Consider the following 16,030-nt stretch of genomic DNA (forward strand, 5'->3'; position numbering starts at 1 on the left):
GTGGTGGAAAAGAGGGTAATTTGAATGAAAGCAGGACTGGGGTGGAAGCAACCAGTTAAGGAAGGAAGGAAGACAGAAAAGTGCATCATGCATAGAAAATCAATGGACTGCAACACGTCGATGAAAATGTGGTCATTTATTGTCTGTACACAGAAACATGAAACGTGGCGCACGAGTGTTAACCTTTGTTGGTGCTGGACTCAACTACATCCTTGCTTCTTTCACGGTGTCTCGATTAGACTTCCATATATATATATCTCACCATTCATTCTTTTCAAGGCAAGGGATAAAAAGGTCCCTTTGAGGGCCTGGTAAAATCATTTTTCCCCCCTGAAACTTGAAAAAGTGAAGCTCTGTGAATGAGTGCATCTGGAAAGTATTCACGGGGCTTCACTTCTACGGACTTTTTTATTCTAAGGCGAACTAATGTGAACATTTTAGCGGTCAAAGTATCAGCGGGACAAACGAACAGGAAAACGAGACAAAGAAAGTGCACCGGCAACAACAGAAGAACCACGTGGGTCCACACGAACGCTTGAGCACCACTTTTAGCAATAGCAACGGGGCACCGGCAGAGGCGCAAGCGAGCGCAGCCTAAGGCCGCCTAATTGTACACGCTGCCTCCCAACGACAGGGGGCGTCGTTCTACAAGAAAAAGGAAGCCATTGGCTCCGGCTACAACGACTCACCGGCGCCTCTGGAGGAGCAAAAGCGGCAATGCGGCAAAGCAAGTGTTTCCTCAACACAAAATGTAATCGTGCAGTGACAATTCGTGCACACCAAAAGTGCGGACATCATTAGAAGACGCTGAGACAACTTCTTTCCAACACGAGCTTAAAAAAATAGTTCATTCTTCCCCCTTTCTTCCCTCATTCAATGCTGGCTGGTCTCTGCTGCTGTCATATTAGCAGGAAATATACACTCGTGTTGAAATATTGCTCTTAATAGGATCCTTTTTATGTGCATATCAACAAACTGGATTCAAATGACATCTACGGGGCTCTGTGTAAGAAAATAAAGAAATAATATAGGATTTCTGTCACTATTATTTACATCATTTAAATGCCTACAGGAAATAGTAGTACAGGACTGCATGACTCTTTTTTTTTTTGCACCCCGATTTGTGAAACGTTTTGCCGCCCCAGCATGGAGCCACTTCATTAGGTACACCTGCTGATCACTCAGTCCCGTCTTCCCCAACAGCTTTCAATCGCTCGTCAGGTCTTTTGCTCGATTTCGACCAAGTGGAATATTACGGAGGAGAAAATGCGCCGCAAAAAGCAAGACGGCGAGCGGCCCGGCTACAAATGTGCAACGCGCACGTTCGAGGGCGAGACGACAGAGTTGGACACGAGAACAAACGTGGCTCTATTGACACTTTGCATGGTTTCAATGGCGTCCTGCACTTCCTCGGTGGGAAGGCCGTGCATAAAAGGGCCTCATGCAAAAAAAAAAAAAAAAATGCGGGTGGGAGGATTTTGGTTCCTTTTGCTGGCTTTGCTACTTATCCCTAGCGGTCCCAAAAAGCCACGTCACACCACCGAGCCTTTGGAGGCGGACAAGTGGATGGAGTGGACGCGGGAGGCCAGCGTCTTCTCCAGGTCGTGCAGGATGTCCGAGCAGAGGACGGCGGCGGCTGCGGCGGGGTCGGGCGAGGGGGACGTGGGGTCCGGCGGCGACGGCCCGTACAGAAGCTGCTTGAAAGCGTCCAGCTCCACCAGCAGCGCCATGTTCTTCAAGAAGTAGCCCTCGATGAAGCGCGTCAGCTCCGAGGCGCCCAGGAACTGCGCGGTGGACAAAAAATTCCACGTGAGAAAGCAACATGAGTATTTTTAGGAAGAACATAGGTCATTTGGTGTGTTTTTTTGGGGGGGTTGGCTGCGGTCTGACCTTGGCGTGCTTGTAGAGGTCCACGCAGGTCTCTGTGGTGATGTTCTTGGAGCAGATGATCTCACAGTGTCTCTGAAGGGCCTCTAGTTGGAAGAATTTGGAGGCGGACAGGAGCTGCGGGACAACACGCAGCCATCTGAGCGGCGAGCGCCAACTCCAGCGGGCGGATGCTCACCTAAGCCAAAGCGGCGTACCTCCATGACTTCCGTGTTTCGGATGTGCAAGAACTCGGTGCCTCCGCAGTAGAGATACTGCATGACCAACTGGAACGTGGGACAGAAAAACACAAAACAAGACAAGATCAGCATTTCTTGCCCCACCCCCCCCCCCACCCCCCTTCCCAACGGCTCGGAATACATCTCGTCTTACGTGGAATATGTTATACTTGACGTGGCTAATTTCGATGCAGGTGTTCTCAGCCGCCGGTCGGTTTTGCAGCAGCGATTTAAACCTGAAAGTATTTCATCTTCTTTATTTTCCCTCATTATCATCAGCAAACTAAAAAAAAAAAAAAAAAAGGAGACCGTACCTGGGCGATGCGGTGAAAAGCAGAACTTTGTGTGCATAAAAGGGTTTGCCCTCCACCAGGAAGGTGACGTCCGACATCTCCTTGTTGTTGAGGAAGTGCGGGTCTGCCCATAACGACCACACGAAAACGCCCCGATTAGTCATCTGGTCCGAACGCTGAGCGCAACAGCGGGCGACACGACAATTAGAATCTGCAAACTGCGAGCGTCAGTGCAATTGGAGTGCACTTCAGAGCTGCTCGATGAAAATGTCAAAGAAGAAAAAAAGCTATTTTGGAGAGCGCAGTGACATTTAAGGCGCCTTTGACGGCGAGCCATAAATGAGCATCTTCAAAACCACAAACAGCGTGCGGATCGACGTGCGGATTCGTGTTTGCGAAGGGCCTTGTCGGCGTGTCACCTAAACGCGAAGCCTGCTTCTTCTTGATCTCCGCCAGCTTGGGGATGGGAAACGGACCGTAGCACTGCGTGAAGATCGCCGACAGTTGCTGGCTGATCACCTCGTTCTACACACACACACACACACACAGTTGGAGAGTTCGTTCTGGTTATATGTCGTCGTCTGCATGCATCAGGGCATAAAATGTGATTTTTCCTCCGAGGGAGGACCTTGCAGGATCCGAGGATGCGGAACATGAGCGGCAGGCCGTGCGTGAGCAGCTCCTCGGTGTACTGGTCCTCGCGGATGCAGCCGAAGTCCTTGAGCAGAGCCTGGATCAGCGGACGACGCTGCTGCGCGAAGCTGGTCCGCAGCGACTCCAGCCACGTGTGCAGCGTCCACGGAACGCCTGAGCGCAGCAGTCACAGGCGCACCGTCACTCATCCGCCCGCGCAAGCGGCGTCAAGGGCGGCCATGTTTCCATCGCTTGGTGATGTTGGCGAGTGAACGTGAGCGGGCAACTCCAAAGTCTGTTTTGTTTTTTTTCCACCTTCTTTTTTAAATGACCTCCAATTTTTTTCAACCAGGACCGCTCAATTTATTGACAAAAATCAACTCTGGAGTCGGGCTGCCGCTAGCGCGCAATTGGATAATCAATTGCTATGGAAATTGGACAATGTTGACTGTTGAGAAGCTGAAATTCTCAGCGTCTGGGCAATTTCAAAATGTAATTAACTAATCGATTAATTTTGATCATCGATGAGTTGTCGATTAATTTGTCTTGAGCACATTTTGAGGGGGTGGGGGGAGTTACCACCCCCGCCCCTGACCGAATGAATGAGAGAATTTTCCGATAAAGCGGATGCGAGCGTCGCTCCCGTCGGGTGAAGAATGAAAAGCGTGAAAAGTAGCGCGGTGACGATGATGAGATGACGTCGCCACCTTGAATTACGAGCGCGGCTCACCCGTGACATACTCGCATCTCAAGGCAACCTTTCCCGGTGTGGAATGAACAGCCGAATGCGTTGCGCCATCGTTTGTGATGATAGCGGTTAGCCCATCTATGGCGTTTGGCAGCGCTTGCTAGCTTTAAGATGGAAAGAAATTGTTGACCGACACACTCTCAAGTCAAAGCAGGAAAACGCACTGGCCTCTCTCCAATCCGGAGGCGCATTTGTTCGTGTCGTTTGCGTGCGTGCGCGGCGATGCGGCTGCGAGTGAGTCTGACCTAAGCTGCGGATGTCGATGGTGATGTCCACATGGCCGTGCTCGGCGCTATGGTACATGGCCTCTTTCAGGGCGCGCAGCTTGGCCTTTCCTGTTCGTAGCGTCCCGCCGCCGCCGCCGCCGCCGTTGGCCTGCGGGGCCGAAGACTTTTGCGGGCCTGGCTCCGAACCCTCGGCCGAGATCTCCTCCATCGAAAAGACATCACCCTTCTCCGACTGGGACACAAGTTTCCGGAACACATTCCTGCAAAGGCGGAGTGAGTCAAACAAAAACATTCAACACACACACACACACACACACACAGCGTATGTATGATTGGCGTCTTTTCCAGGCGCAACCTGTGTCCGTGCGCCGCCGCCAGGCTGAAGGAGTTCATGTCGCCAAGCGGCGCCGCCGACATGCCGTTGCGGCACGTGGTGCCGATCATGGGGTCGGCGCCTCGCTCCAGGAGGAGGCTCACCAGCTCAAAGTTGCCTGCTCAGAAAGACCAAAAAAAAAAAAATCGAATCAGTCAACCGACGCGACGAACGGTCGAAATCTTCGACGTCATTCGCTCTCCTCTTCAGCGGCGTCAACGTCAAGGAACGAGAAACGCCGGGGCGCTCCGTTGAATGCGGCGATTGCAATTGTGCGCACCTGCGGCGGAGGCCAGCTGGAGCGGCGTCTCCGCGTAGTTGTCGGCCCCGTCCAGCAGCGACCCCTCCACGCCGGCGCTGTTGTCCAGCAACAACTGAGAGGGGGGGGAGGCAAAATATAACACAATGCTTGTCGTCTTTATTTGTGTGTTGTTTTTAACTTTTCCCAGATTTCTTATTTGATTTCTTTTGTGTGTGGGGGGGGGGGGGGAGCAGCATGCTGGCTGGACTGCGGCGGTGAGTCATGCGCTCTCTCCAGGAACGACCGGCATGCATGATTGATGAGCGGCAAATACAAAAAAAAGCCCCGCCCCCTCTCATCCTCATCGCTGCGCAGCGCCAGGCCAGAAAGCGGCACGTGGCGAAGCGCCAGTGCCGGCGAGTCACTCACTTGGCCGTTGACGTCGGCGCCGGCGTCCAGAAGCGTTTGGACCGTGGCTTCGTCGCCGCGCACGCACGCGTACATCAGGGGCGTCATTCCCTGGAACACAACAATACCGTTTCACACACACACACACACGCAGGTGGACATAATTGCACAGGGAAAAAGATGAGTTTGGGGCCTTCTGCTCAACACGGCGCCCGGGCAGACGAAGGCTCGTTTGCGTGGGAGGCGGCCACTTGGCGCCGCGTATGTCAGAAGATGCTTTGCGCTCTCAACTCTTCCCGAGCCAAACAGAAAGGAGGGACGCAAAGCTGAGACGCAACGGCGCGGATAACCATCCTGGGAGCTCCGCCCCCACCAAAATATCTCTACCTTCAACAAACGGGACACGTGGAGTTTGCTCCCCTACCACGAGAGCCATTTCCCGGGTACCTGCTCGCTGACGCTGTTGACGCCGTCGGGTCCCAGCAGGTTGACGGCCTGCTTGACCAGGTCGGCGCGTCCGCAGTTGAGCATTCGGAAGCCCAGGTCCTGCAGGAACTTGGCCTCGGCGGAGGCGGCGTCCATCTTGCGGCCGCCGCAGAAACAATCCTCCGCTCTGCGCACGGCAACGAAAGTTCACCTCGGTCAGAAAATGATGTTGCGGTCTGAATCCCGAACGCCGGGTCTCGGGTTCACCTTATTTGTCGGGGCTCGCAGTCGACGCCGGGCAGCAGGAGTCGGGCGGCCTGCCGCACGTCGTCGCTGTCCACCGCCGGGCTGCGCCGGTGCTCGGCGTGCGCCACCGCCACCCGAATCCACTCCATCAGCGGCGGCAGCACCAGGAACGGCCTGCGGGGGCGCCAGAGCGCTTCCCGTCAATCGGCGGACGATCCCGAATTCGGAGGCGTCGATGGGCGAAAAGTACCTCTCGGTGTGCAGGGTGACCTTGGAAGGCTCCACGTTGGGGTTCTCCCACTCCATCTGCGGGCAGTGCATGAAGTAGCACAAGGTGTGGAGCGCCTCGGGCTCCCAGTGGACGCCGGCGCAGGCCGCCGCGCCCGAGCCGCCGCCGCCGCCGCCGCCGCCGGTGCTCGCGTGGGCGGCGTTCATCACGTGCAGCGGCTGCAGGTGGTGCATGGCTCGTGACACCAAATCACCTGAGAAGACCAGACGGGACTCGGGTGAGGGCCCCTCCCGGAAGCGGCGGACGCGTTGAGATCAAAACGCAAGTTTGCAGGGAAAAACATTGAAGGCGACGTGGATGGCGTTTGATCTTTTGTGTCGTTTTCTTGGAATCGCCGAAGGTGGTCGCTCACGCCTGCTCTCCGGCGTGAAGATAAAAGAGGACAAAAGAAAAGAGAGAAAAGCGAGTGAGAGCGGCGTGCGTGGAAGGCATCCAAGCCTGGCAAGCCGAGAAGCGGCAGGGGAGATGGGGGGGGGGGGGGGGGGGGGGTAGATCCTCATGAGCGTTTTGGCCATGCACGCCTGCAAATAACAACTTTGATATTTAACGAGACAAACTGTGAATGCCTCCCTTGATGAAGCGCCTTCGTGTCACTTCATTAAATCTGCTGCTGTCGTTGTTTGTAATTTTTTTTTTTTGCGGGGGGGGGGTGTGTTCTGACTAGCTCTGCTACACAGAATATGTACATATCCATCCATCCAGAGAGAGAGCGAAAGAGAGAGAAACACACTCACACACACATTCAGTTGAGCCTCTGAGTGCTACAGGAGTGGGCCAACTCCATTTTTGGGCAATAGTGGGCTAAATCATATACAACGTGTGTGTGTGTGTGTGTGTGTGTGAGACGGGGGTCAATAAGCAAGCATGTGAAATAACGGCAAAGTTGGATGACAGGCTGTAAAATAGCAAAGTCAAATGGCCGGGTTCCAAACGTGACCCGTCGTCAACGCGAGCGCATCTCGTCAGGCTCGGGTTCGCTCGATTTCGACATGGCCTTCATTCTCGATGCGTCACGTCAAGAAAAATCAAGCGTGGCGGCGTCGGAGGAATGACGCCTGGAAAAAAAAGTCTCTTCATCTCGTCAGTTTTCACTCTTGAATGTACGCGAGGTACTCACTCAGCTCGCCGATGCTTCCCACCCGCGTGGCGAGGAGCGACTGCTCCACCGTGCGGAGTTCGGCCGGAGCGCAGCAGCCGTGACCTTCGCCTCGGCTCGAGCGCCGCTGCTGATCCCGGTGGAGGTTGAGACTCTCGGGGAGGCTCGGCACACCTGCGGAGATGCCAGGGACCCAATCGGCAACGGCAAGACTGGCTCGCCGGCGACTTCCGCGACGCTTTCCCACAGAATTTCTTTGCGGGTGCCCGCGAGGCCTCGCGGGAGAGGCGCAAGTGGTTTCCGCGGCTAAATTTTAGCGGCCGGGTGCAAATGACTTGTGAGCAGCTCTGCTCGCGGTACACAAACCTCATTCAAAGTGGCTTTAGGGATGATTTTTTATTTGTATTTTTTTCCAAAGCCCCTTTGTCATGCATGCGGGGGGGGGATCAAGCGGAGAGGCGATAATCCTCACGAGGGTCAATTGGGTGACATCGATCCGCCGTCTCAAAAGGCGTGCGACTCGCGAGCGCATCAAACGCGCGGCCTTTCTCTCCCCCCCCCCCACCCCCCACCCACCTGCAGGGATCGATTCTCTGCAGGAGGAGTGCGGCAATCCCTCCGAAGCCCCCCCTTCGTCGCCGCCGCCCGCCCTCACCGGTGAGAAAACTCTCCTGGAATATTAACGGGAAGTCGTCATGGCAACAGGCGATTGCGCCGCGATTGGCTCGGCGGGCCTCCATGTAAGGGGAAGCACAAACGCAATCAAAAGACCATCGCGGCCGCACGCCTGGATGGGCGAGCGCCGGGCGATTCCTCGTCGCTCAATGTCCAATGATCAAAAGGCGGGAGTAAAATCGGTCCGATTCCTGACTTGGGCACCATTTTTGGCTCACAAAAAAAATCGAGGCCCCTTTGCACGCGGCAACGAACACAAAAGCTCCCTGGGGGAGGTAACAACGTTAGGAAGAGAAGTCCTGACAGTAGCATCTCTGAGCAGTTAAGACGTTCAGATTTTTTTCGCCGCCGTCAGCACCTCGGCGGCGACATGGCGGCCCCCCCCCCCACCCCCCTGATGGCTCAGACGCTGAGTGAGGTTGAGGCGTCCGAGATCGTCGTTAAGCTCGGGCTCTCGGGCGGCGCCGACTGTCACGGTGACGGCGCACCCTGTCAGCCGGGCCCTTAATGGAGGTGTCAGGTGTGCCGCTGACTTTCTAGCGCTCATCCGATCGGACGCCGGCTTCAAGCGGAAGCCGCTCCGGGACGTTCCCGCCAGGAGACAGCCGTGACGTGACGGAGGTCAAAGGTCACATGTCCCGGCGCGGCAGACCGACTGTGTCAACCTGACACGTCAAGTCTGGTTTCCCCACACCCACCACGACCACATTCTTGCACGACAACCAAAGCGAAGGATCATTCCTGGACCCCCCACCCCTTGTTTGCCCCAAGGACTTCTCTTCATAGCAAGCCCGTATCATAACACACATTTCAAATCCCCCAGGGGATCATGGGTAAATGCGTCGCTTTGGCGGCCTTCAGAAGAAAAACCCACACCTGAAAATAAGGCCGGCATTGGCCCAGGTGGGGGGGGGGGGGGTCCCGGCCACGTATCCTCGCCCACGGGGGCCATGAAGGCAGCGGAGCAATTCAGCGTATACGGGCATGAGTTCATCCGAGTCGTTTTTAGAAATGAACCGTCATCTCCCAGCGTGAAGTCATCCGAGCCAAAAGGGGGCAGCGCGTCCTAATAAATAGCTGCGCTTTAAGGCGGGCGGAATATCGACTGGCGGCCCTGGGAGGAAAGCACTTGATTGTTTCTATCGCTTTCCCCTCAGCGGGACGGCGAGGAGGAGGCAGGACGGGCAACCGCCATGTCATCGATGGCGGCGCCGCGTTCGGGTGCATTGCGACAGATCGTAAATTCACAGCGCCTGCGGCCGCGCTCCGCTGCCATCCATCTTTTCATTCCGCCAAAGTCTTATATCCGCGCCATTGCTTGTTGTCTATGTGAAGCCTCTTTCCCACAAAAAAGCCAAGCAAGGCGAGATAACAGAGGAGGTGTGAGATCTACCTAGCAACAAGACTAACACAAAAGGTTCTGTCAGCCAAAATGGACCGAAACCACTCAAGGGCGCCACCGCCAACAACTCGTGGATTTTTCCAGAGGTATTTATTACCTGTTGTCGATTTTCTCAATCGCTGGATTGTAGACTCCCGACATCCCCCCCCCCCCCACTCCGAACGTATTGGCCATCGCAAAGCAGCCACCGTTTGTTTGCCCGCAATGCAAAAATTTTGTAGGCCGAGTCCCAATACTTTTGTCCGGCTGCGACCGCCATTCATTATGTTCATCGACTGCAATTGACCGCAACTGTGCCTCGGTCCGAAGCGGGTCACTCGCAGTCTCTCGGTTAATTACAGAGCGTGTGCTTTGAAAACACACCCGCGCACACAAACGCAATGAATGATTTTACATGGAGAAAAAAAAAAAGAAAAAAAAAAACAAAGTAGGATGCAAAAGACTCAATAGTAAAAACAATAATCAAGCCGTGATGGTTAGCACGTCGGCTTCACAGTACAGAGGTACCGGGTTCGATTCCAGCTCCGGCCTCCCTGTGTTGGAGTTTGCATGTGGGTTTTCTCGGGGTGCTCCGGTTTCCTCCCACATTACGAAAAAACATGCATGGCAGGTTGATTGGACGCTCTAAATTGTCCCTAGGGGTGAGCGTGGATGGTTGTTCGTCTCTGTGTGCCCTGCGATTGGCTGGCAACCGAAGACGGCTGGGATAGGCTCCGGCAACCCCCCCCCCCTCCGTGACCCTAGTGAGGATCAAGCGGTTCGGATAATGGACGGATGGAAACATTTTCGACTCGAGAAATCCACCAGAGTTGAGTCGAGATCTTCGCCGTGACTACATGAAGGCGATGTTCCCTCAATTGCCCCGGCTCGGAGTGCTGCCATGGCAACACTGCGGCACAGTCCGCAGAGGAAGGGGAAAAAATAGTGATGGAAAATAAAATATATATATATGTGTTTTAATTGTTGTTGTGAGTTGTTTTGGTGTCTCGGGGAGATGAGCCGCACGTGCCAACTGTGCAGCGCGGCCCCGCTGTTCCATGCCCGCTGCGATAGCAACGATTTTTCCACACTGTTTGACATCCATTTGACCCGCGGCTGTCTCTTTTCGAGACTTGCGCCTCATTTATTTGCAAAAAGCGCGACGGGAAGTTGCTGAAAGTTTGAGTACAGCATTCGGCGCCCCCTTTGTTTTTTTTTAAAAAAGTAACATTTGACCCCCGTGACCTTTCGCATGCACTGCAAATGGCTTACACGACAATGGCTACCCGACACTTAATTTGAAGATTTATTAAGATTTGTAACTGAGTCACAAGAATGAGATGGGGGGGGGGGAACAAACAAACAAACTTAAGAGCACCGGACGGGAATGCGTGTCACACTGCAGCGCTGCCGAGAGCGGCGTGACACACACTCCTCTGCAGCTCACTGGCTGGTGACTCAACACACTTCAGCTTCCAGTCCTGAAAATGTATTGTTTATTAAAATAGGCTACTTTGCGTCAATATTTGAAATGTTTCATCAAGTCTGCTCATCCCTGGTTGAGCAACTGTCACCGCATGTGGGCATGCGTGGGGGGTAGAATTCCCCGATCCTTTTTTTGGGTTCTCACACTGACAAAAACAATGGGGATCATTTCCACAACCTAATGGATGGCTCCCGGGGTGACTCTCGAGCAGGCCACAGAAATCTAATCAAAACTGCTTCATTAGTTTTTATATAACCTCTCTGACACACACACACACACACAACTGCAGACGGGGAAGAATTGCATCGCTCTGCGAAAATATAATGCCAAGCTATTCACTCATTCATTGTCAGCCATTTTCAAAAGGTTTTTCTGTTTTGTGACTCTCGTAGTGGATTCAATGAGACACTCACAAGTAGCTTCCACACCGCCAAAGTCAGCTTTAGAGAGCATCACGCCTACTTTTTTTTGCTCTTTCTCTGGCTACTTTTTATGGCCGACTAATCTTCGATGAACATTTGGCGCGCAAAGCCGAGTACGTGACGGATCGGTGGCCATAGATTTGAGCGGTCACACTGCAAGACGGTTGCCGGCTACCTTGGAAGATCCAGTGGATTTGAATAAGCTATTAAAAGGCGCCTTTTACTGGCTTGCTTGGTTGCGGGCGCTCAGGGCTATGAGCTGGCCTACTTTTGGGGGGGGGGAAAAAAAAACAACCCAAAACCAGAGTGAGGGCGTCTGGCCCCGCCTCCCTGCCTCTTATCACCACCTCACCCCGCGAACTCGCATGCCTGTGCCTCCCTAGACGGACCCCAGGCAAGCTCATCATGCCCTGCAGCGTTGTTTGCACTCGCTTGTGACCTCATCTGCAGCTGAATCACCGACCGACCCCCCCCCCCCCCCACACACACACACACAAGTGTTTACAGAGGCAAAGTGGCTGTTGGGGGGGAAACATGAAGCAGTGCATTCATGTATGCATGGAATTAATGGATGATGGATGGGTAAGGTTGGTGATGTGGTATGCTTTGGATTATGAGCGCGCAGTGGGACGGATAATATGATTGACTGATAACGATGACTTAAAAATCACCAAATATGTGCAGAAGTGTCTGACATTGTTGATCTGCGTAATCGTTCTTGTTGCACAATGGAAAGAAAATGGAAGCTGAAATGATCAAATGTCAATATGCGCACGGTAGAATGACTGGAAAGAGCGAAGATGGAATCCCAGGAGAATCCTGCAGACTCAACTCAAATATTCCTCCTCTGAATCTAAAGTAGACACATCACGGAGCCCGTAGGAGGCTGTCGAGTAGCTTGACGTCGCTGGTGTGTGCGGCCACGCGCGTGTGTGTGTGTGATAAAGAAGCTAGCTGCACGCACACGCACTTGAAGGGGACTGTCAGGAATCCGACGAGAGGACTGCTGACACAAATGGGATGATAAGACCAGCGCGGACCCCCGGAATGGCACGACATCACACACAGGCCTGACACAGACCGACTAAGGATGAACAAAACCTCAAAAAATGGCATCTCTTTGAACTTTGATCTGAAATGGGTTTTTTTCCCCTGAATATTCCAACAATTGCGCACATATTTTCCCAATATTGTCACTTATTTAAAAAAATAAAATTAAAATAAAAATACAAGCTCCCTCATCAACCAAATGCTTGACTTTTTTTTTTTAAATGAGCGTTTGAAATAATTTAAAATAATAGCTACCACATACGATTTCATACAAAATATAAAACGTGCTGTGATTTTGAAAGGATTTTCTCCAAAAAAGCACAGGAAGTCAGCCATTTTGGCTAATATTTGGCCTTCCAAGATGGGGGGGGGCCTCGATTTTGTTGGCTGGCTCCCCCCCCCCCAAAAAAATTAAAATAATCATAACCTCGTGTACTCGACAGATGGGCATTGCCATTCGAATTTTCATCATTCCTTTTCGTCACATTCCTACCGAAGATAGCCGCCGGCGCCATATTGAAGTTGCCTTTTCACACACATACAGACTCCTGGCAGGCAGTTCCAAGTTGAGCCGGTGAATCATCACTTACAGAAAAAAAGGAGGGTGGGAGGTGAAAAAAAAAAAAAAACTCAACAAAAACACTCACGCCGCAAAATGCAGGTCAGAGAAAAGACGCGCCCCGCCTCTTTAGACGATGACACGCTGTCGGGTGAGAAGAAGCCAAAGGGCGTTTTGCTGTTGCGCCGGTGCTGACGGCACAGAGATGATTTGTGGAGCGGCCTCGAATGGCGCTACCGTGCATCGTGCCTGTCAGACGAGGAGGAGGCGGAGGAGGTCGACCTGCCTCCACATCAGTCAGCCCGCGCGCTCTTCTCCACAAAGCGCATCTCCATGGCCTATTTTGCATGGCGCCGCCTTTCCAGATGGTTCTCCCCAGCGGGGCCAGGAACTCTCCCTGCACTCGCTCTCGTTAATCAAAACGGCAGCTGGCGCTCCTGTCGGCTTCCAAAGCTCAAGGGACAAAGAACCAAAAGGGGTCCGACGACTCTGCTTAAGTTGACGTAGCTTCGGCCGCTAACGTCCACCGCCGCCGATAGCGGGCCGTGATTGATGCATTTGTGCCAATGGCGGACGTTCCTGACGTGGCATTTACGCCGAGTGCGCGGACATGCCGCAGTGACAAATGAGTGTCACCTTATTTCGCTCCTGTGGATTCCCGAAGCAAAATTAAAAGAGAGACATTTGAGGATGAGCGGCACATGGCGGCCTCGGGATGGGGAACGGGGGCGGAAATGAATGAGAGGCCCCGGAAAAGAAAGTCACGGGGGAGCCACAAACGGGATGCGGCTCATAAAACAAAAGAAACAACTTCGCCCCATCCGGCGGATTTTGTCTTGTGAAATTACCCGGCGAATAAAAATTTGCCGCCGTTCCGTCAGCCGGCGGTTCATCATGGCGGATGGGGCATAAATATGTCGGCGGAGAGGTCGCCCAACTGACCTCTAGCACAAGCGCCAATGGCGCACCTTCTGTGGCAGCGAGACAATGCGTTCCATAGAGAAGAATCTCCATCCCAAATTCACACACGCGCGCACACGCGAGAAACAAATGAAAAACGGCAACATCCGGAGTACGAAATGAACAGTTAAAGACGATGATTGGATCTTCTGCCACTTTCGGGCCTTCCGTAGGGAAATTCAGATGGTAGTACCCACACGCACACTTTCGGGGGACGATTGCATTTTAGTTCCAGGAACTACAAGCACGAAGAACAACTTTCTGGGACTATGGGGCTACGTCAATCCTACAAAGGTTCTGGAGCCTCAGTGGAAATAGAGCCTCGCTAGGTGAGAACCGGGAACCCGCCGCCGAGGTGCAGATTCCGCCCGGCCCTTCGACAATACCGTGAACGTTTGAAGTGCAAAAGTGGTCACGGCGGCGGATCTTACCGCTGGAGTTCTTCCCGCAGACGAGGTGCTGGCACGGCTGCAGCAGCCCCCAGAGCTCCGAGTCGCCATTCAGGGCCCGCTCCAGCGCCTCCAGGCTGAGGTCGGGGACGCCGCCGTCCCGCTGCAGCGGCGCGGCGCCGCGCGCCAGGCGGCCGAGCACTTCTCGGAAGAGGTTCTCCACGCACGCCGTCAGGTAGATGGCGGCGTGCTCGTGAACGCGCAGCGCCACGCGGCTGTCCACCATCCACCTGAAGAACTTGCCCACGGAGAAGACGAGGCCGCAGCGCGCGGACTTGCCTCGGGCGAACTTGTCGGCGCCGCTCGCGGTGTACAGGGACAGGGCGCCGAGCGCGGCCGCGATGCAGTTGACGGAGATGGTCCAGGAGAGCACCACCTTGACGGCGGTGTGCACCTCCAGCTTGGTGCACTTGGCGTAGCGCAGGCTGAGCCGCTGCGCCTCCCGGGCCAGGCGCACCAGCGCGCGGCCGACGAGCACCGAGAGCCGCGCCACCATCTCCGGGGACGGCGGCGGCAGCGGCGGCTCCTCGTCCGGCCGCCGCCGCCACCGCCGCAGCCGCAGAGCGCCCTCCACCTCGGCCAGGCTCCACGGCACCTCCTCCGGCTCGGGCAGCTTGGCGCACGGGTGGGCCGCGCACTCCAGAGCCTCCGAGTCCTCGGCCAGCACGGTGTTGACCGTGTCCAAGCTGTTCTGTCGGCTGTGCATGGATCCCGTCAGATGCCAGCGGTTGCCGCCGTGCGAAAGCGACTGCAGCGGCGGGTCGGAGCAGCACAGCGACACGCTGGACGACCGGACCGAGTCCGCCGCGCCACCATAACCGGAATCGAGCGTTAAGTCCTCCAGTGTCCTCGCCGCGGTGCTCTTAGCGTTGCCCGCTGCCATCGCGGCGACGCATACTGCTGCGCGCGTGCGTGCCAGCGCGCGTCTCAGAAACCCATCCGTGCTGGGCTCTTCACGGTGGCGCGCGCGTCATTGCCCGCGTTTGCTGCCACATCGGCCGGCGGGGGAGACGCGAGGAAACTTTGCCTGCTTCCGTCGACGCTTCGCCTCGACGCTCTGCGGGCTTGCGCTTGGCTCCTCGTGAACAACGAGGAGGAGGAGTCCGGCTTGATTGACAGCTGCGAAACAACCTGCACAAATAGCGACGCCGTACATGTGTCACTATTTCCGAAATGCATTTCCAAATGCGCAAACCGCACGACCTTCTCCCAATATGTGTTGCAATGTTGATATTATATTTGCAGCCTGCCACAAAGCAAAGGCATGCAAATCTGTAGTCAAACTATTTTACGGGTTTGCGGACTTTGGCGCACAATCTGGCGCGAACGGGGCCACTCGGAGCACCTCGTAACAATTTATTTCCCCGTCAGAAAAATGTTAGCCATCCAGAGCAACTCTCCTAACTCGAACCAGGGCCATATTTGGAGCCGTACAAGCCGTGACGCCGATCTGCCCCATCCTTCAGCCTTCCTTCCATGCATACCTTGTTTCCTCACTTCTGTCCTTTCTTACTTCCACTCTCCCTTGTTTTTTACCCCCACCCAGTGGACGAAATGTGTCAATGCCCACACACGTGCCCGCGTAAGTTCCCTTACATAATTACGGGAGTATTTATGTAAGGTTATCTTGTGGAGGAAAAAAAAGTTAAAAGTGACATAAGAAGTAGGAATATGGTTATAAAACAATTATACATGTTAAATTACACGTTGAAGATCTTCTTAGCTACATTATAATTTTCAACATTAATAAGTGAAATGATTCATTAAAATGGTTGTAATATTTTCTTTATTTTACATTTAGGTAAATAAAGCGAAATAAAAAATGTAATTATGTATTGCAGCGAAATGTCACATAGGTAGGTTTCACGAGCGACCTCTGAACCCGGAAGTCTAATCTACCTCCGCCAACGAGTATGCCGGACTAAATACGTATACCTGTATATATTTGTATTTTCTTTGACAA

General features: G+C 53.9%; 1 protein-coding gene across 1 annotated transcript; it reads right to left on the reverse strand.

Annotated features, from left to right (window-relative positions):
• Positions 1-117: 117 nt before the first annotated feature.
• LOC127594040 (ankyrin repeat and BTB/POZ domain-containing protein 3-A-like) lies at positions 118-15,224 on the reverse strand. Its single transcript, XM_052055920.1, has 16 exons — positions 14,050-15,224; positions 7,107-7,259; positions 5,951-6,182; positions 5,722-5,874; positions 5,476-5,641; positions 5,050-5,139; positions 4,660-4,753; positions 4,362-4,497; positions 4,025-4,266; positions 3,027-3,205; positions 2,818-2,923; positions 2,420-2,522; positions 2,260-2,341; positions 2,085-2,153; positions 1,891-2,004; positions 118-1,784 (listed from the first exon to the last, which is right to left on the reverse strand). Exons 1-16 carry the CDS (start codon positions 14,948-14,950, stop codon positions 1,533-1,535), a joined length of 3,072 nt encoding a protein of 1,023 aa, XP_051911880.1. The 5' UTR covers positions 14,951-15,224; the 3' UTR covers positions 118-1,532.
• Between the last annotated feature and the right edge of the window lie 806 nt (positions 15,225-16,030).

This window comes from Hippocampus zosterae, chromosome 21, assembly GCF_025434085.1.
Source record: "Hippocampus zosterae strain Florida chromosome 21, ASM2543408v3, whole genome shotgun sequence".
Lineage (NCBI taxonomy): Eukaryota > Metazoa > Chordata > Actinopteri > Syngnathiformes > Syngnathidae > Hippocampus > Hippocampus zosterae.

Coding starts and splice junctions, on each gene's coding strand:
- LOC127594040 (XM_052055920.1), bottom strand. CDS start 14,950: ATGGCAGCGGGCAACGCTAAGAGCACCGCGGCGAGGACACTGGAGGAC. Junction 5,875..5,950: donor GTCACCCTGCACACCGAGAG/GTACTTTTCGCC, acceptor GCGCCCCCGCAG/GCCGTTCCTGGTGCTGCCGC. Junction 2,154..2,259: donor TCAAGTATAACATATTCCAC/GTAAGACGAGAT, acceptor CCCACGTTCCAG/TTGGTCATGCAGTATCTCTA.